The 20,878-nt window shown below is 38.7% G+C and overlaps 2 protein-coding genes across 2 annotated transcripts in view; one reads left to right on the top strand and one right to left on the bottom strand.

The window, feature by feature from the left end:
* The window catches only part of LOC105473641 (reticulon 1), a 288,470-nt gene that overhangs the window by 108,678 nt on the left and 158,914 nt on the right, over positions 1-20,878 (top strand). The gene's annotated exons all lie outside the window — the stretch shown is intronic.
* On the bottom strand, positions 12,711-13,624 carry LOC105473640 (small ribosomal subunit protein eS4, X isoform-like). The gene has a single exon (XM_011727518.3). The coding sequence runs from the start codon at positions 13,569-13,571 to the stop codon at positions 12,777-12,779; it is 795 nt and encodes a 264-aa protein (XP_011725820.2). The 5' UTR covers positions 13,572-13,624; the 3' UTR covers positions 12,711-12,776.

Genomic DNA, 20,878 nt, shown 5'->3' on the forward strand with positions numbered 1-20,878 from the left:
ATAATTTGAACCTCATCTAAGAGAATGCAAAGAATAGTGGACAGAAGGATTGCGTTATAAGGCTGGGCCATTTACTGGACTTCGTTCACAGGGATTAGAGACATAGCTACAGGATTTTATAAGTATTACATAATTTAATTTTTTCTAACCTCTAAATTTCCCACCTCTAAAATGGTCAAAAAAAAAAAAAAAAAAAAAAACCCAGTCCTTTTTTGAGTAGTCATGATTTTATTAATGGGTTGCCTAAGGTATTTGAGAATCTTAGATGCTAAACAATGAAGGACAAAGACTATGAGCCTCATTCATCTTGGGGGATGAGTGTTTTTTACAGCCCAGGCTCTCCCTATATCAGAAAAGCAGTACCCTAAAAGATGTGCATCATAGTTTTATGATTTAGCATCATTTTAGCTAAGGAATCAGCCAGGAGCAATGATTTCCTTTTGCTGTATTTCCATTGTTTTTTTTTTGTTTGTTTGTTTGTTTGTTTTATTTTTGTTTTTTAATATTGGGGAGAAAGAGGAAGGAATTGGGCTGTCACATAACTTAATCTGGAAAGATATAAACAACAGTTTATATCTTTCGCTTCCTTCTTTTGCTTCCTCTGTAGCACTCAAATTACCTAATAGCATGCTGAGCACACTAAAGGCAGTTAAATGTACTTGCACATGCACTGAACAATGGAATTGGAATATAATTAGAACATTTGTAAAGAAAAGTGACTAAGAAGTAGAAAAAAAATCTATGGGAGATAACATAATACATTCAAATTTAAAATCATTTCAGGATCTTTCTAAAAGATGTTTGAACAACAGGTTGATTAATATCCTTTTGTTTTTTAAAAGCCAATTGCATTATATAAAAACAAACAGATGTTTAAAATATTGTGTAGACAGAACACCAATTGATTAACTACAAATTTTATTTTTCAGTTAGTAGCATGTATTCTCAGTCTTCAGATATAAAAATTCATTTCAGTGCTATGGTCTTCAAATGTTCTATTTGTTCAGCTTTTATTAACTTTTTTAGTGTACATATTATCAGAAGTAATTACAAAAGACACGCAATAAATAATGAATAGTATAGTGGAGTCTAAAATAAAATGGTTATTTGACAATTTAAATGCAGACATTTCTTCTTACCGTGTATCTGATTGTCTAATAACTTTTAAAAGCACAATGCAAAATGGCATGAATCCATACATGAGTAATTCTTCTGGGAATGCTGTCTCATATCCACAGGAAGCATAATTGGGATGACATAAAAGCCTTCTATTTACTGATGAGGATACTTGAACATGAAGCACTTCTGTGAGATTTTCACCATATGGGAGAAGTTACTCCATTCCACAGCTTATTTGAAATTTATGGTGGGTACATTCTCAGTGAAAGAATATCTTTATGACTTCCAGCAGCCATTTGGCATTTATTATGAAGTATTTTCATGGCTGAAGATATAGTTTTCTGTTGCTAATATGCCTCACACATTGCCATGTGTATGTGGGATGTGGGAGTTTAATAAATACTATTTGATGATAAGACTTAATTTAGGCATGGCATTTTATGAAAGCTTGTGATTCACATGCCTCTGTGGTGCTCACAGATGCACTTGAGTTTTGGTTTTGTAAAAGTTAAGAAGCCAAGTTGACACCTTAAAAAGCAACGCCTGCACTTCCTGCACACAGTTCAGACTGATGGGTTTACCAGCAACTCTGCTTATTCTTAGCCAACCCATTGGGTTAGCAGTCTGCTGATGACCCCTGTTGAGGCTTGAGGTTTCATTTGATTCCATGGCCACAGGTAGCTTCTTGGTCTGATCCAACTGTTTTGCAAATATGAGACCAAAATGTCCACTGGGAGTGAAAATATGAATGGGCCCTCACAAATCCATCATGGCTACAGAGAGATAATACAGATCATGTTGATGAGGGACAACTTTGATATAGAAAGGAAAGCTCATGCCATTTCAGAATTTTTTTTTTTTTTTTTTTTGAGACAGAGTCTCACTCTGTCGCCAAGACTGGAGTGCAGTGGTACGATCTTGGCTCACTGCAACCTCCGCCTCTTGGGTTCAAGCAATTCTCTGCCTCAGCTTCCTGAATAGCTGGGATTGAGATGCCAGCTGTCATGCCCAGCTAATTTTTTTGTATTTTTAGTAGAGATGGGGTTTCACCATCTTGACCAGGTTGGTATTGAACTCCTGACCTCGTCGTGATCCACCCACCTTGGCCTCCCAAAGTGCTGGGATTACAGGCATAAGCCACTGCGCCCAGCCAACAGAATTCTTAAATAAAGTATTTAAGGTTAGTAAAGCCTTCAGGGAAATGAGCCTGGTTTGAAAATCTAAATGTTTATTTTCATTTTTGAATACCTGTAATTAATTTGATCAATATCAATTCTAATGAATTTCTGGGTTTTGAAAATAATGCAAAAATACATACACACATAAATACATATATAAAGCTTTACCATAACATTAAGGTTCTTAATGATAAATTCTGGGAAAGAACCACAGAAATGAGTAGAGTTCTGAGAATACTGAACTCGCCTTACTGCAAATCTGATGCATTTCCAAAGTCCAGACTTCTAAACAAAATGAAATCATGCATTAGTCTTTGAAATCCTAAGTTCTATGTCCTTTTTTTTTTTTTTTTTTTTTGAGACAGAGTTTCGCTCTCATTCCCCAGACTGGGGTGCAATGGCACAATCTCGGCTCACTGCAACCTCCACCTCCCAGGTTCAAGCGATTCTCCTGCTTCAGCCTCCTGGGTAGCTAGGATTACAAGCGTGCGCCACTATGCCCAACTAATTTTTGTAGTTTTAGTAGTTATGGGGTTTCGCCATGTTGACCAGGCTGGTCTCGAACTCCTGGTCTCAGGTCATCTGCCCACCTCGGCCTCCCAAAGTGCTGGGATTACAGGCATGAGCCACCACGCCTGGCCCCCAAAGTTCTATGTCCTTTTGGCTTTGGGTTTATTTATTTTATTACGTTCCCATATGTAGTGTCAACTATACCTGACATTTTTCTTAAGAGTCAGACTTCCTATGGCTTTGCTCATTCCATGGTCTCTGCCTGGGAAAGGTAGGGTTCCTTATCTCCTTTTGCCATTCAATCCACCCATAAAACACTAGTTCCTCTGGGAGATTCTTCCTTGTCCCACAAGTAAGAAAAGACACTCTCTCTCGTGTATTCTCACAGCACTTTCTCCTTCCTGTATCTTCCGTTCATTGTCTTTCATCACAGCTGTCGACAATGTACTGTAAACTCCTGGAGGGCAGCACACTGCCTTACTCACCTTGCAATCAAGGTGAACTGATGTTATCAGGACTTAGGTAGACTGTTGTGTGATAAATACCCTTTTATCTTAATTCTATTTCAGTTTACTCTTAATGCAAAACAAAGTCTACATGGCAGGTCTTATAAGACTGTATTTTAGTTTTCTATACTTTCTCAGATTCTTCTGCCATGGGTCTGGTTTTACAGGGGGCAGCGTTTGCTCCTTCAGGGTTTCCAACACGGTTCTCAGGATTTATTCTGGAATTCTAGAGGCAAAACAACTCATTGCTGGGGAAAGTATCCATGAAAAATTTATGTCATTTATAATGAGGCTTAGTGGTAAATGTTTTTATATTCATATTGTGTAGCTAGTACTTTAAGCCTCAGAAATGCTTGCTATGCATTGATACTTTATTCAGGTGCCAAACCAAAAAGTATCTTTCTCAAAGTGCGTACGCTAATAGTATTTTGAAAAACACCCTAACATAAATTGCAGTGCAGAATGACATGACCTCATGTAAAAGACTTTCTGACTATCATCACTTTTCATTTAACATTTACTAGATGCCCTAGAGAGAAATTTCATTCTTTTTAGTAATGAACACTTTAAAAAAAAATCAAGCAGTATTACATAATGATTAAGACCAACTGCTTTAGAATTCAATGACCTAGTCTTGAATTCTTCTTCAGCTACTTATAGGGTGACTAACTCATCCTAGTTTGTCCAGGACACTCCCAGTTTAAACACTGAAGGTCCCACATCCTACAGAATCCTTTGGTCCTGGGCAACCTGAGGTGATTGGTCACCTTAGAAAGGTAATACCTTGCTCAAGTCACTGACTTTTCCCTAATTCTCAACTTCCTCAACTACAAAATGGAAATAATATTGCCTGTCTCATAGCGTTGTTTTAAAGCTTAAATGAGTTAATTCATGTACAGCTATTATCAGAGTGCTTAGCATATAGAAACGTTAAATAAATGTAGCTATTGTCATCCTTATTATTAGCCAGTAGAATTTTTTTTAACAGCGAGATATGTGGAGTTAAATGAAAGGAAAAGAACAGAGCCGTATTAGCATGTTAGTGGAAAGATTCTAATAAGGTTATCCCAGGGCTAAGCCTCCCCTCTTTCCATCCCTGAGTCATTAATAAGGTAGAAACTGGAGGGGGGAGTGGAGGTGCAGAGGATATTTAGCCTTCTACACACAATCCAGAGCTCTGTGGTAGCAACGACCAGATCAAGAGCCAGGATGCATTCAACGTTCTAGGGGCAGAGTCACACCCCAGTTACCTCCAGTTGCCTGGCCCAAACAAGGGCAAGAAAGAGTATCTAAATCCTGATTTCAGTCACTGGATCATTACCACATCCTTAGAAGAGCTGTCTTAAAAGGTAACAAACTCCTGTCTTTGTGTTGCCAAAGAAAAGTCTATAACCAGATAATGTCATTTATAGGGAATTTATTTTAAACATTTGTCAAGTTGTTCTTTGTAAATGTGGTCACTCAATAAAATGTATTGAACTCTTATTATAAGTGCTGGGTACTGTGCTAGGAATACAGAGATAACAGGACCATTCTTTCCCTCGAGTATCTCCCAGTCTCAATCATATCAATTAGTAAATAAGTGGAGATTCTAAAGTAGACATTTGGTAATACCATAAGAATTATGAAGACAAGCCGAACCTGATAACAATATAACAAACTTGATAGTTTTCAGTGTTGTTATTTAACTTCATCCATCTAATATATCAGTAGTCACTGACAGATAGTGTGACTATAATGCAAGGTAAACCACTGTTCAGTAAGATTGTCACTGGCTGGTTAACTGAAATATGTAGCTTTTCACATAAAGGCAACAGCTGTGGCAGATGCAGAGCGATCAGATACTATGCTAGGGCTTTTATGGAAGTGTATAATATTTGCACTCAGGCCCATAGCAAAGGTAAGAAGAACAAAACAATGAAAACATAGGAAGGGAGAAAGAACTAAAGGAAGGCACCATAGGGAAATTTTAAATGTTGCATATTCTCTCTTTTTATCCTTTAGGTCTCAGTTTAAATGTCACCTCCTTATAGAGGCCTGAGCATCTTATCTAAAGTAACCCACCCCTCTCCACTGATAACTTTTTATTCTTTCTACTGTCTACTTGTTTCCTTCAATCACTTGTAATTCCCAGTCGTTTTATTTGCATGCTGTATTGGTTAGGCTAAGCTGCCATAACAAAGAAGTACAAAAATAGAATGGCTCAAGCAAGTAAAAGTGTCTCTCTGATTTATCAGTCCAGAGGTAGGTGAGTGGTCACGTAAGTGTCTGTACCAGGAGATCATTCAGGGCTCCATATTCCTTCTACTTAACACCCCTTTGGGTATTGCCTTCATCTGCATTGTCAGAACTGGTTCAACAAGACCATGTTCACAGTTTAGCCCATGGGGAGGGTAAAGAAAGAGGGAAGGGCAACCAGTTTCTTCTTTAAGCATGTGATCCAGAAGCAACACATATTGCTTTGATTCAAAACACAGTCACATGTCCACACCTAGGAGGAAGTTGGGAAGCATAGTCTTCAGCTGGCTGGCCATGTGCTAAAATTCCTTGGCAGGAAAGGTGGCAAGGGTGGGGAGAGGACTTACTAAAGGGAAGAAAGGCAGGAGAGACACTAGGGGACAATTTAGCAGGCTCTGCTATGCCTGCATAATTATGTTTTTGGTTTTGTTGTTGTTGTTGTTGCTGTTGTTTGGTTCTGTCCTCCATGGGACTGGAGACTATCTGTTTCATTCCTTGTTAAATCCCCAGAAACTAGAATAAGTACCTACCACATAGTAGGTGCTCAGTGCCTACTGATATACTGGGATGAATGGAGTTAAATAACTAAATACTGACACTATCAAGTTTGTTTTATCATTATTATATTTGTCTTGTCTTCACAATTCTCATAATGTTACCAAATATCCACTTTAGGATTTCCACTTATTTACTTATTGGCATGACTGAGACTTTAAGCACCTAGCATGGTGACTGGCACATAGCAGGTATTCAACACTCTTTCCTTCCATTTCTTCTAGTCCGGAAGAAAAGATCCACATACAGGATATAAAAATATGATAAGAAATAATATTGAAACTGTTGTCTTGCCATTCAAGGAAGAAATCTGAAGCATTATCACTTAAAAATACTCTTAAACCTTATCATGGGGTCATCTGATAAACAACAACCAGCATCTAGGAGACAACTGGATAGCTCTGTTTGAACCTCTAGTTTCTTCCCCAAGTATAAGAGCAGCTACCTTACCAGCTTACAGTTAAGTAGAAAATAATATGTTGAACAATACATATGAGTTTGGGGCAGAAATAATAAAAACAAAGGTAAAATAGAAAGTATTCCTTGACTCTGGCCTGTTTCTACACACTTAGGACAGGAGAATTTGATTCTCTGTTTTCTGTCCAGCTGCTCTTTTCAATAAGCATTTATTTTGAAAACTACTTTGTGTCGAGGTACAGATTAAATTCTAGGTAATTGTTAATGAATTTTTTTTTTTTTTATGGAGTCTCACTCTGTCACCCAGGCTGGAGTGCATTGGCATGATCTCTGCTCACTGCAACCTCCACCTCCCTGGTTCAAGCAATACTCCTGCCTCAGCCTCCCAAGTAGTTGGGACTACAGGTGTGTACCACTAAGCCCAGCTAATTTTTGTATTTTTAGTAGAGATGGGATTTCACCATATTGGCCAGGCTCATCTCGAACTCCTGACCTCGGGTGATCCACCCTCCTAGGCCTCCCAAAGAGCTGGGATTACAGGCATGAGCCACCCATGCCCAGCCGAGTTTTTTTTTTTTTTTTTTTTTTAAAGCATCAAATGCAACTGACTTTTGTTTGTGGCCCAATCTGTTCATTCAGTCCTTAACTAGTACAAAGCACAATCTTTAGGAGTCATGATTAGAGGACGCCAAACACCAGATGTTGGAGATAATGTCTTACAGATTATTTTTAGGCGTTTAAAAAAAAAAAAAAAAAAAAAAAACCATGAGCATTTAATACTTATACTGAATTATTGACATAGTAATTGGTTGCTGGTTCTTTTCCAGAACACATTTGGTTTTGGCTTCTGTTTACATTTTATAAAATCTTACAGAACAAAGAAATGCAGTATCTTTTGCAAGCTCTTATTTATTTATGGTTTTACCTAGACCATTTTAACTCACATACTAGCTTGTTTTGATGTCTATTTTGCCTTCAAACATGACAGATTCATGTCAGACTACTCAAAAAGGATGACTGTAAGCTAGTATCCAAAATTTAGATGGAATATATAGAAATCCAAATAACTATCTGAATTTGTTGGCTGAACATCAAAGCATCAACACTTCTGTCCATGGAAATTCATGACCTATTCTTTAGCCTGTATAAATTCTCCCCATCCTTCAAGATGGAGAGGTCTCTTAAATCTCTTCAGGTCTGTGAAACTTCCCTAACCAGGCACTTCTGCAGTAAAAGGACTTTTGTTTGAATTCATCTTTTCCAGTCTCTTTAAAGGTGACCCTGTTGGGGAGCCTAGAGCTCCAGGCTATACTTAAACGCACTATTTTTTTCATAGTATCTACTTGAAGCTCTTTTTATCTTAGTCTTTGCATTATTGAATCCTACTCCTTCTTTGTTTGTTTTTTTTCTCCTAGTTCTTCCAGTTTAACACAAAGAACAGCATTTTACAAGGCAACTTTAAAATAATGCAAAGTAAAAAATGAAGTAAAAGACATTTTAAAATATTTTACATCTCTGGACTTCAATGATCTTATCAAAAAATCATGTACTCAAAAGATACTCATTGCAGCAGTGTTTAGAATAGCAAAAGAATTGCTGACAACATAAAGAGGAATGCTTAAATGAATTGTAGAACATTCATTTCATGGAATACTGACTTTTAAAAATATAAGGTAGATCTTTGTCTACTGAAATGTAAGTATGGCCCTGGTACAGTGTAGGAGGTAGAAAGCAAATGTTGAAGATAATTATCCCATTCATATAAAAGATAATAAAATGTCTAAAACTCTCCAAATAATATCTGTTGTGGTTTCTGAGGAATAGGGGTAGAAACAGGGAATTTTTCTCTTAAACTTATATACTTCTATTTTTAAAAAAATGTTGTAGTGATTATTTGTAATGTTTAAAACTTCACAAATGCATTTGGTGTAACCCCCGAACCTGAATGCTACCATTTTGGAAAGTCATTATTGGACTACTTGTTCCCAGTCACCTCTATGCTCTAAAACAGTCACTGGATCCTTGTTTCCCACAATTTTCTAATACCCTCACAGTGACTTCATAACCCTCACCACTCCCTCTGGCCTGAGTTACTATGGCTCCCTCAGCTCTCATATTTGTGTAGGAATTCCTTCCCACTCATTACTTCACCTTTGGTTTTGCTATTAGTTCTGCCCCTAAAATGGCTTCCTGCTATTTCCCTCTGCCTGTCAAAAATCATATGTATTTTCAAGGCCCCAGTGCAAGTCTCACTTTTCTCACAAGAGCAAACCAAATTCCTAAAAACAATGTATTTTTCTTTTTATCATCACCTAGGTAGGTTGCACCAGGAGAATGTAGTATTTTAACCATTCCTTAGAATGTACAGTTGATTAAAATTTTGTGTTAATGTCACAAATTGTGCATCTTTTAAATTTATTGCTTATAATGTATTGCCCTTTTTCTTCCTGGAGATAAAAGAAAAGAGAGAAGAAACTAAATCTTGATGTAGTTTCCTGACTGAGCATTCAGAGTCACTTGGATCAATATTCCCAAACTCTGGCTCATCAACAGCTGAATTACTGTCTTGCTTTAAACACAGAGTTTACCTCGGCTTATAGATCAGATAGCTCAGAGGAGCAAAATGAATGCTGCTATTGATAAAGGACATTAATCTTTCTTGTCATTTTCGTTGATTAGTATGGCTACCTCTGGGGCACGTCTTCTGTACACTCAGTATAATAACTTCTATGCTATATTCTGATTTTGAGTACACGGGGAGAGAGAGAGAGTTAAAGTCAAAGGGTTTGCCTTTGAGTCTACCAAGTGGTATGTCCTGAATTCCAGGTTTATGCTATTTGTCCCAAGATGTCATTCACATTTTCTATTTTTATAAATTACATTCCAACATGAGATTATGTTTGTAATGAGGAATGCTCAAAATACAAAAGTAAATTTCAAATGTCTCATGACCAGCAGAACATGTGAGTTAGATTTTGAAAACTTGAACAAGAAGGCAAGGCATACTAAAGGCAAAATAGTGGCTAATGATAATTACATTTCAAAATAAAAACATTGTCCTTTGCACAAGTACCTCAAAAAGGTGTTAAGCCCATGAGTTTTTGAACTCAGAAAAATATGTTTTACATACACTTTCTTGACACAATCCTTAACAAATTTTATAAGAAATGAATATTGATCAGCTATTGAATTAACTTGAGCAGAGATTCTTTCTACTTTACTGCTTCATTAATTGTGATGTGACGGCAAATTCAGATCCATCTAGTTTAGCTTGAGAAGCCTGCCACAAACCATCCAGTCTCCTTTAATCATCACAACAATTCCAAGAATAGTGCAGATAGCATCAGCGTTGGAGTCATATTGCCCTAAATCTGAGTTCTGCTTCTGCCGCTTCTGGCTGTCTTCCTAATAACAAGTTCGTTAACCTCTCTAAGCTTCAGTTTCTTCATCAGTAGTATGGGTGTGGTTAAACAAAAGGTCTTATAGACTGTTAAAACATGAAATGAGATCATGTATTTAATGCTCTCATTTAGCACATAGTGAGCATATATTTTAAATGTTAGTTGTTGTTGTTATCCTCCTTTTGCAAGTGGGGACATCGGGCCTTCCTATAAGTTTAATGACTTATTAAAGGTCAGTGATTTGATGGGGATGTCCAACCCCAGACCAGTAATTCGATGGGGATGTCCAACTCCAGGACTCTGATGCCTGTGATTTTTCTACAATGGAATGCTGTAACCATGAAGCATACCACACCATACACCATGCTATGCCCTGCTGCATCATCCCATGCTCCTTGTCACGTCATGCCACAGCACAGCACACACACCCTACTGCCTACCATGTCATGCCACACCACAGCATGCCACACCACACCACATACCACATACCACATCACACCACATTGTCTGCCATGTCATGTTCCTAACAGCATTACCCCTTTAGTAATCATCCTCATTTGCTTGCTCTATGTGCTTCCCAAAGGATACCACTTTCCATGATATTGCTTTAGATCCCAGAGACCCATGTTCAATTCCCAGCACTGGCACAAAATCCAAGGCTTTCAGCAGAGGATGCAGGCCTCTGGCACAAGTCTGTGACCACCAGAGGAAGGGCACCTTTCTTTTTTACCAAGACATGGCATGGGCTGGCTGTACCCCTACAAGGGATGGTCCTGTGCTGTGTGGCCCTGGATTTCCCTTAATAAAACACATTCTATTGAGAAACCCCAACTCTGGCTTTAGCTTGATCTGTGGATTATTCCAGACTCTGGTAGATTCCCTTTCTAGGGTCTTCTTCAGTCTGTTTTCAATGGTAGATGTATTAGTCTGTTCTCATGCTGCTAATAGAGATATACCTGAGACTTGGTAATTTATAAAGGAAAGAGATTTAACTGACTCATAGTTACACATGGCTGGAGAGGCCTCACAATCATAGCAGAAGGCGAATGAGAAGCAAAGTCCCATCTTACATGGTGGCAGGCAAGAGAAGGACTGAGCAAAATGGGGAAAGCCCCTTATAAAAACCATCAGATCTCATGAGACTTATTCACTACCACGAGAACAGTATGGGGGAAACTGCCCCCATGATTTAATTATCTCCACCTGGCCCTGCCCTTGACACATAGGGATTGTTACAATTCAAGGTGAGATTTGGGTGGGGACACAGCCAAACCGTATGAGGGTCTAAGACAATTAGCATGAAAATTCTTTGCTTCTGACTTTAATGTCTTTCAAATTTATGAGATACACCCAGTGCAGTGGCTAAAAGTGCATTTTGAAATGATGCAGTTGTTTAAAAACACTGACAACTTATGTACTGGCATGTTTTAGTTGGCCACAAATGCAACATAGCTAATAGTGTGGGCAGTGGCTATAAAAATCTGTGAATAAAAATAGGAAATTTAAGTCAAGGGACTCAACACTAGGAGAGGAAATAGTCTCACTGCCCCTCTGTATCATTATTGTCCCTCTGAATCATTCGGTATCATTAGGTCCAGGTCATATTTTAGGGACCAGGATGAACTACCGTGTATTCTCTGGTTGGAACTAGCACGATGAGTCTGGAAACATATTCACTGATTTGTTCCATAAGTACTTACCAAACAAAAATCTAGATGTCAGGGGTGTGCTTAGCACCAGGGAAAAGTGAAGCACATGGTTCAGCTCATGTTTCTTATGAGCTCACAGTGCAGGGAAAACAAAACATGTGAAGAAGAGGATGAAGAAGGTTCTAATCTGAATGTTGAGAACCTAAGACAGGCCATAGCTGTCTTCAAATGTTTGAAACTCTGTCATGTGGAAGAAGGAAGCTGGGCTGGAGGTTCCCATCATAATTTGTGCAACACTCATACTATCATCCTGTATTGTTTTCTTTTTCTTTGTTTTTAAATGAAATTAAAGTTTTAAAGAGTAATACATTGATTTGGTTGAAAAGGGAAAATAATTTTTAAAAAGAAGTGTACACAGTGAGAAAATCTCCCTTCCACTTCCGGTCTCCTATCCCACCTCCATGGTGAATAATTGGTTTCTTGTGTATTCTCTCAAGTGTTTTCTTTGTGCAGATATGAACAAATACAAACATATATTCTTATTCCTCTTTTTCTTACATGAGAGTTAGTATTCTATATATCTGCATCTAGATATCTATAACTATAAATCTATACACACATATTCTGCAACTCACTTTTTCACTTAATATTTATCTAGAAATCTTCAATACATGGAGATTGTCTTCACTCTTGTACAGCTACACAGTGTTCTATGTATAGAAATACATTGTTTAGCTAGGCTTTGTTGATGGATATTTGATTCCAATTTTTTTTCAACTTACGCTACAACATACGACCTTTTATGTATTCATTTTGTACATGGGCAAATGTGTCTATGGACTAATTCCTGTAAGAAGGTTGCTGGTTCCAAGAGCAAATACATTTGTAATCTGGATAGGAATTCCCAAATTGCCTCCCATTGGGGTTATGGCGTATTGTACTCCTCCCAGCCTCCTCCTAATATGAGAATGCCTGTTGCCCTCCAACCTCACTAAAGAGTGTGTTGCCAAACTTCTTTGAATTTTTTCCAAACTGATAAGGAAGAAATGTCATTTCAGGGATTTTTCAATTTGCATTTTTATGTTCAGGGTCATACATCTTTTTCCCTGCAAAGTGTTTGTTTATATCCTCTATATATTTTTTTTCCTGCCACAATATTTTTAATTACGTACAAAGGTCTGATATGGCACCCAGGGACCCATTTCACCCACTGCTCTGTTTGGCCGCCAGTCTTTTGTCTCTCTCTTCAGCAATGGTGAGGCGGATACCCTTTCCTCGGGGAAGAGAAATCCATGGTTTGTTGCCCTTGCCAATAACAAAAATGTTGGAAAGTTGAGTGGCAAAGCTGTTGCCATTGGCATCTTTCACGTGAACCACGTCAAAAGATCCAGGATGCCTCTCTCTGTTGGTGATCACACCAATTCTTCCCAGGTTAGCACCTCCGGTCACCATACACAGGTTACCAGTGTCGAACTTGATGAAATCAGTGATCTTGCCAGTCTCCAAATCAATCTGAATGGTATCATTCACCTTGATGAGGGGATCGGGGTAGCGGATGGTGCGGGCATCATGAGTCACCAGATGAGGGATTCCTTTTGTGCCCACAAAGATCTTTCTCACTTTGCATAACTTGTACTTGGCCTCCTCAGGTGTAATACGATGTACAGCAAAGCGACCCTTGGTGTCATAGATCAGACGGAAATTCTCTCCCGTCTTGTCAATGCTGATGACATCCATGATGAATCCAGCAGGGTAGGTTATATCAGTTCGGACCTTGCCATCGATCTTAATGAACCGTTGCATGCAAATCTTCTTTACTTCGTCTCCTGTCAGGGCATACTTAAGTCTGTTCCTTAGGAAAATGATGAGGGGGAGACACTCTCTCAACTTGTGGGGACCGGTGGATGGACGAGGAGCAAACACACCAGTCAATTTATCCAGCATCCAATGCTTTGGAGCTGCTACCCGCTTCAGATGCTTCTTGGGACCACGAGCCATGGCTGTGTTAGGCAAGGAAAGAGGACCTCCGTCTTCTGGTGTGCGTAAAAATTGGGCCCCCTCTATTTTTTTTTTAATGGAGCGATAGTCTTTTTATTCCTGATTTCTAGGAACTCTTTATATATTAGGGGAATTTCCCCTTATGTGCTGTATTGCTTTTTAATTATTTGTTGAGGTGTCTGTTTTCACTAATAGATGAAGACAAAACCGGGACTAAAGCCTGGAAGCAACAGTGAGATATTTTGGGGTTCAATTTTAAAAATAATAATGAGCCCTTAATAAGTGTCATGTATGACTTTCAGTGCTTTGATTCTACTATCTCATTTAGTCTCCACCATAATTCTTTGAAATGGCTATTATTATAAACAGATGAGACAGAAGCATAAAGATATTAGATAATCTGTCCAGGGTCACACAGCTAGTAAATGGGGGAGTCAGTATTCAAAGCCATGCATTTGAACCCAGGACCCAGGCTGGTAATTACAACATTTATTAAGTGTGCAGAGCAAGCAATAAGATCACATTAATGGAAATGTTTAAAATAAGGTTGGGAGATGGATACTTCTGAGTCTTGTGGATAAGTTCCTAAGATTGGGAAGGCCTTGCACTAGATGACCTGAAGAAGCTCTTCCAATCCTTCTTTGTTTTTTTCTGACAATGCCATGCCTGACCAAAAAGACGAATCAGGATATATGATGTACCATATGGGACCTGTCTGCTCCCAATATGATCCATCAGCAGACACTGCAACCCACTCAGCATCACTTCTGCTGCATCCAAGGGCACCTGAGCTTCCATTTACAAACAATGATTTTGTAATAGACTTTGGGGGCACACTAGGTTACTAAGTCTATGTACATATGAGAATGTCCTTCATTTTGGTGCTTTGCACATAGTAAGCATTCAGAAATTTTTTTCATTGAATTAACACATGATTGATGGTAAAGCTTATTCCAAAGGCTCTTGAATGTGACTCAATCAGATGGCAACATGGAGGTAATAATCCAATCAGTAATTGCTTTGCACAGACTGTGCAAAGATATGAAGATGTATATGAAATGTTTCTTAACAAGTGTATAGAAAAAGACAACTCACAACAAAGGCAGGAAAGCCAATGAGTCCCAGATGAATGGTCATGACCCTTGGGGTGGAGATGAAGAAAACACTGAGGAGTGGGGTAACAGGAAAAAACTTCCCAGAGGAGGCGGGACTTCACCAGAGATGTTATTTGGATTTGGAAAGAGTGATTTGGAAAGAGCGAAGGAGCCTTTCAATTGGGGAGAAGGGCTTGAGCAGAGGCACTGAAGTAGAAAATCTTATGTTATGTTTGTGGGCTTAAGCAGTTGTGTTTTTTGTGCAGTCTCAGAAATAAAACCCTAAAGGCAGGCTGGGACCCTGCTGAAGCGGATCCTGAATTCTAAGCCAAGGGTTAGGCAAAGATGGTCACAGAAGGCTTTGAAATAGAGAAGTGACGTGGTAATAGTGCTGCTTTGGGGAGATGAATATGTCAGCCATGTGCAGAGTAGTGCAGGGTGAAAAGAGGTGAGGCTGGAAGCTGGAGAACACTTAGGAAACAATCACAGTACTCCTGAGAGAAGGTGATAAGTGTCTCTCTAGGGAGGTAGCCATGGAATGGAAAGAAAGCTATAAAAAGAATTATGGGTGATTCCAAATATATGACATTTTGGACTAGGCAAAATTGTGGAGACAGTAAAAGGATTGGTGGTTGCTGGGGTTAGGAAGGAGGAAAGGATGAATAGGCAGAACACAGGAATTTGGTGGAAGTGAAAATATTCTATATAATACTGTTATGGTGTATGTATGTCATTATACTTTTGTTCAAACCCAGAATGTACACCACCAAGAGTAAACTTTAATGTAAACTACAGACTTTGGGTGATGACATGTTGTTGTAGATTCATCAGTTGTAACAAATATACCATGTGTCTTGGTCAGTTAGGGCTGCTGTAACAAAACACCATAAACTAGGTGGCTTATAAGCAGCAAACATTTATTTCTTACAGTTTTGGAGTCTAGAAAGTCTAAGATCAAGGCACTAGTAGATTCAGTGTCAGGTGAGGGCCCACTTTCTGGTTCATAGATGGCATCTCCTCTCTGCATCCTCAAGTAGTGGAAGAGACAAAGGCGCTCCCTTGGGTCTCTTTTATAAGGGCACTAATCCCACTTATGAGGGCTCTGTATTAGTCCGTTTTCACACTGCTAATAAAGACATACCCAAGACTGGATAATTTATAAAGGAAAGAGGTTTAATTGACTCACAGTTCTAAATGGCTGGGAAGGCCTCACAATCATGGCAGAAGACAAAGGAAGAGCAAAAGGATGTCTTACATGGTGGCAGGCAACAAAGAGAGAATGAGGACCAAGCGAAAGGGGTTTCCCCTTATAAAACCATCAGGTCTCATGAAACGTATTCACTACCATGAGAACAGTATGGGGGAAACTGCCCACACGTTTCAATTATCTCCTACCAGATCCCTCCCAAACATGTGGGAATCATGGGAGCTACAATTCAAGATGAAATTTGGGTGGGGACACAGCCAAACCATATGATCTTCTCACCTCCCAAAGGTCCCATCTCCCAATACTATCATCTTTGGGGTTAGGATATTAACACAGGAATTTTAGGGCAACACAGACATTCAGACCACAGCAGCTTGTGTGGAGGCAGGGGCATATGGGAAATCTCTGTACCTTCCTTGCAATTTTGCTGTGAACTTAAATCTGCTCAAAAAATAGTAAGAATAAAGTATTTTTTTAAAAAAGAAAGGGCTGGGTGCAGTGGCTCATGCCTGTAGTCCCAGGTACCTGGGAAACTGAGGCGGGAGAATTGTTTGAACCCGGGAGGTCAAGGCTGCTGGAGTTGTGATGGTACCACTGCACTCCAGCCTGGGCAACAGAGACAAAAAAAAAAAAAAATTATAGGGACTGGCTAGATAATTCTATGTGGGGGGAGGGAGCAAAAGAGCTATTGAAGTGCAAACGAATTTATAATACACGTTTTTTGCTATTATCCATGTTATACATAGCATTGAGGGAATCTGACCAAGAACAATTATTTTTCTCTTTAGAAATCAGAGAGCAAAATTCTATCAGCAAATGATAAATAGAAAGATGTTTGGGGATAGCCCCTGTTTTTGTTCCAAGGTAATTATTTACATAGTAAAGGTAGCTTAGAGCCCTCTCTGATTGGAAACATTAGGAGCAGAATACATTTAAATTTAAATTAGTTAGGTGAATTGGAAGGTAGTGGTGGTGGTTGCATAACTATTAGTATACAAACACTACTGAATTGTACACTTTAAAAGAGTGAAATTTATGGTATATGAATTACATATCAATAAACCTATTCTTCAAAACAGCAAAGGAATGTCTATATAGGATTTTAGGCATCTTTTCTTAAGATCAAAGTAAATTATAAATAAGTATTCACCTCTACCATTTCCCTAAAAAAGATTCTTTCTCAAATAAGACCACAGAATCACATTTCCATCTTTAAACAGCAGGCAAAAACAAATAAACAAGATCCAAAACATGATTCCAAGCTTATCAGAACTTTCACCATCATTTCATCTCAGTGCTCTGCAACTTTATGCTTTCCAAGGTACTACTGAGGACTCTGAAAAAGATTTAGACCCTAGTCTGTCTGCTAAAGCAATTATTTTTCCTTTAAGAGAATTTTTTGCTAAAGTGAAAACATCCTAGGCAATGCAAATCTTGGCCCTTCATAGAGAAGAGAACAACTTGCTGAATCATTTTTATTGAATATTAATTATGCAAAACCAAAAGCGAAAGTTATAATTCTGGCAGACAAGCTTTAAATAAGGCAGTGAGTTGAGGAAAGAGTAGTTGCTCATATTCTTAAACCCCCAAACATGTTCATCAGCTTTGGCTTAGTCTTTTGCTAGAGAATGCAGGCTCTTTTTATTTTTAACTCTCTTAACTAACCATACAGATAAAACTGATTGAAAATGGGTGTACCTGGATTTCTCAGTACCCATTTGTCATGTTAAATCACAGTCCACTTAATTTGAGAAAGAGAATGTTTTCTAGGTGACATAGAGCTTCCTAGAGTCTCTCTGGCATATTCATCCCTCATGGAGGACTCTGTTGTCAAATGTATCACAGCCTCCAGACTGTGGGCCTGCTGAAAAGGTGAGTGGGAGTGTTCAGGGAAAAAGCCTCCCAGCCTAACCTCTGTGCAGGCTGCTGCTATCCATCACATGGGCAGCTCAGGGCAGGGGATTCTGGGAAAGGTGAATGCAGATTTACTTTCGGTCATGATTCTGGCTTTTAATTCTTGAATTTTAACATGCACCTTCCTCTGCACTGTCATTACAGTTTTTTATTATGCCCACACTTTAAAAAAAAAAATTCTCAATTTAATAGGACTAATGTCCCCTATACCTGTTAATATTGGCTGTATTCAAACAATAATTGGCATTTTTGTTTCTCTAATTCCAGGGAGAAGGGTAAACCAGATGTTTGTCTAATGGAGCATTTCTATCTCTGGTCTCAGAAAACCTTTTTGTATAATTTGTTATTTATTTTTCTTTCTGGCATTTTCTGTCTCCATTTCAGTGCAGTAAGAGGAGCTTTATAGAGTTGTGGAAGTACAACCTTAAACCATAAGCTCCTTATCTCAACCCTAGCAAGTCAGAATAGGCTCTGTCCACAGGAAGAAGGCTCATCTGTAGGCACTTAACCCTCTCATTCCTTTTCTATCTGTAGTTTTGGTAAATTTCAGCTTTTTGTGCTCAAGTCAGTCATCATCACAGTCATGACAGGATCTATGTCCATTGAAAGTACTTAATGAACCGCCACCTGCTCATGGAGCTGTGAAGACAGCATGGCCTTGGACTCTGGGGACTTAGCATCTAAGGCAGACCCCAGAGAGCATGGGTGTGGACTGGATACATGAAACTCCTTCTGGCCCAATCTACCGTGAGAGGTATTAGAGATAAAGGAAGAAACTAACGAACAGATGGTAATATGTTGGAGATGAATAGAGTTCTCCCTGAAAAATAGAGATAGTAAGAAAATCAACAGCTCTCATTTATTGAATGTGTACGATGTATCAGGCAAAGATCTAAGGGCATTATCTCATTTAGTCCTCCTAGCAGCCCAATAAGGTGGGAATTATTATTGTCTTATCTTAAAGATGAATAAACCAAGGCTCTAAGAGGCTAACTTGCCCAACGTCTCACAACTGCCAGTTAGTGGTAGAACCAGAATACAAACTGCCTAAGCTATGGATCACCAATTGAATGAACTCCATTCTGTGAGGATGAGTCAGCGTTAAGAACTATTAATAGAATTTTAGGATTAAAGCTTTTCCTTGAGAAAAGTAGAATCATCTTCAGCAAGTCATTGTTGTCACCCTATCCCTTAGTGTTGCCAGCGAATTTTTAAAATAAAACACCTACCCTTTATGAGATTACTGAATTTGTCTGCCTCATGATGAGTGTTTCTGACCTCTGCATCAGTAGATTAAAAAGCTTCACTTTTATCAACACATATTGGGATTTAATGGCAATAGTTTCAGCTTCTTTTCATCCTTCTCCTACTTAGCTTTTGACTAGAAATAGTGGCCTGTGAATCCTTCAGTTTTTATTATAAGTACTTTTTTGAAGTTAATATAAATTGAAATTTTGAAAATCAATGCCATTTTAAATGCATCCAGGTAACTGAATTAGCTGTGTCCTCCCAGAACAGCTACCTCCCAAGAGGGCATCTGTAGGTTAACACAGCGACTGTCAAGGTACATTTGCCTCTGTGTGAATTAGACCTCTAGATGGTCCAGGAAACAGCTGCAGAGCAATATCTGAGGAAATCAGATATTCCACAGAATCCTTGGTTATGTGGCCATTTCTAGTCTAGACAAGGCACTTTTATTTAGTGGATTTGTATTTAACAATATGGCAATGTGGGTTCCTACCTGGGGCAAATGGCTTGTGCTCTCTCAGTTCCCACATCTGCCAGCTCTGCAGGAAGTGCTGACAAGAATTAATTGGCTTTCCTGGGCCCTCAGGCTCAGTTCTGCTTCTCAGTTCCAACAATCCCCACAGGACTCTGCTCCAACATAATTTACTGTCTAGGAGGAGTTTCTGTTTACAAGAGTTCTAACTGATAGGCACCATATCATGTGTATATATTTTTAAATTCAGTGAGTTAGAACCTTGAGAATTTTTCAGGGTATTTAGCTCAATTTTTTAAAATGGGACATAACTACATTCAAAGTATTTGAACTATTCTTTGTTTTTATGATGATTCTAATACGATCCCGTCTAAAATGTGTGAAAACAGTTTTAAAAATAAAATGTGTCATTTACGCAAATAACTTTGCTCCTCTTCTCTTCCTCTAGCTGGCAGTATTTTTAGAGCGTGGTAAAGGGGTCCTTCCAATTTCATACTGGGTTTTCTGAGCAAGACAGAGCTGGTAGGGTAGGAATGGGACTTCTTCCCAATTGTGGATTATATTTATAGCCTCTCAATAATATTTTATTTATAGAATAATATAGATGTCATTTAGATTCTGTTCCCTCAATTATTACTGTACATCTTAGAAGCCCCTGTTCTCGGAGGCATCACCTTGGGGGAAATTATATTGATTCTGTTACACAGGAATGCAATAAGTCAAAAGGAAGTTGTGTCACACTACAGTGGTAGCCAATTAGTATAAAAATCATGGAAAGTTGGAAGGGAATTCTGCAGTTGTCTCATCCAACTTTCTACAAAGTACTGGTTTCTGTCTAGACAAACACTGGGTCTCTCTCTGCCTGTGTCTACCATGATCAGAATACTCTTGTTCTGAGAATACTGTCTCTCTATTTCATTGTTGGATAGCTCACATTGTAGACTCTTTTTTGCACGATAGATTTAAAATGTCCTCTTTGTAATTTGCATTAATTAGTTGTAGCTTGTTCTCAGTAGCTGCACAGAATAAGCCCACTCATTAATGGATTGATTGAACAGTCCATTTATTTATATTCATTTTGAATTGGATGCTTACTATGTGCAATATAGTGTGCCATACATAAGCATCAAACTCCAGGAGCTGACAGTTTGGAAGAAGGTAATATGGACATATATAAACTGTATGTGATACATGCTACATGAGCAGTATAAATTCAGTGCTATGAGAATGAAGAGGGAGAACAATAGGATGGGATCGGGTCCTGCAGGCATTCGTCAGTGCTGTGATCTGAACATTTGTGCACCCCCATCCCCCACAAAAATTCATATGTTAAAATCCTAACCCCCAAGGCAATGATATTTGGAGGTTGGGC

Source organism: Macaca nemestrina, chromosome 7, assembly GCF_043159975.1.
Source record: "Macaca nemestrina isolate mMacNem1 chromosome 7, mMacNem.hap1, whole genome shotgun sequence".
NCBI lineage: Eukaryota > Metazoa > Chordata > Mammalia > Primates > Cercopithecidae > Macaca > Macaca nemestrina.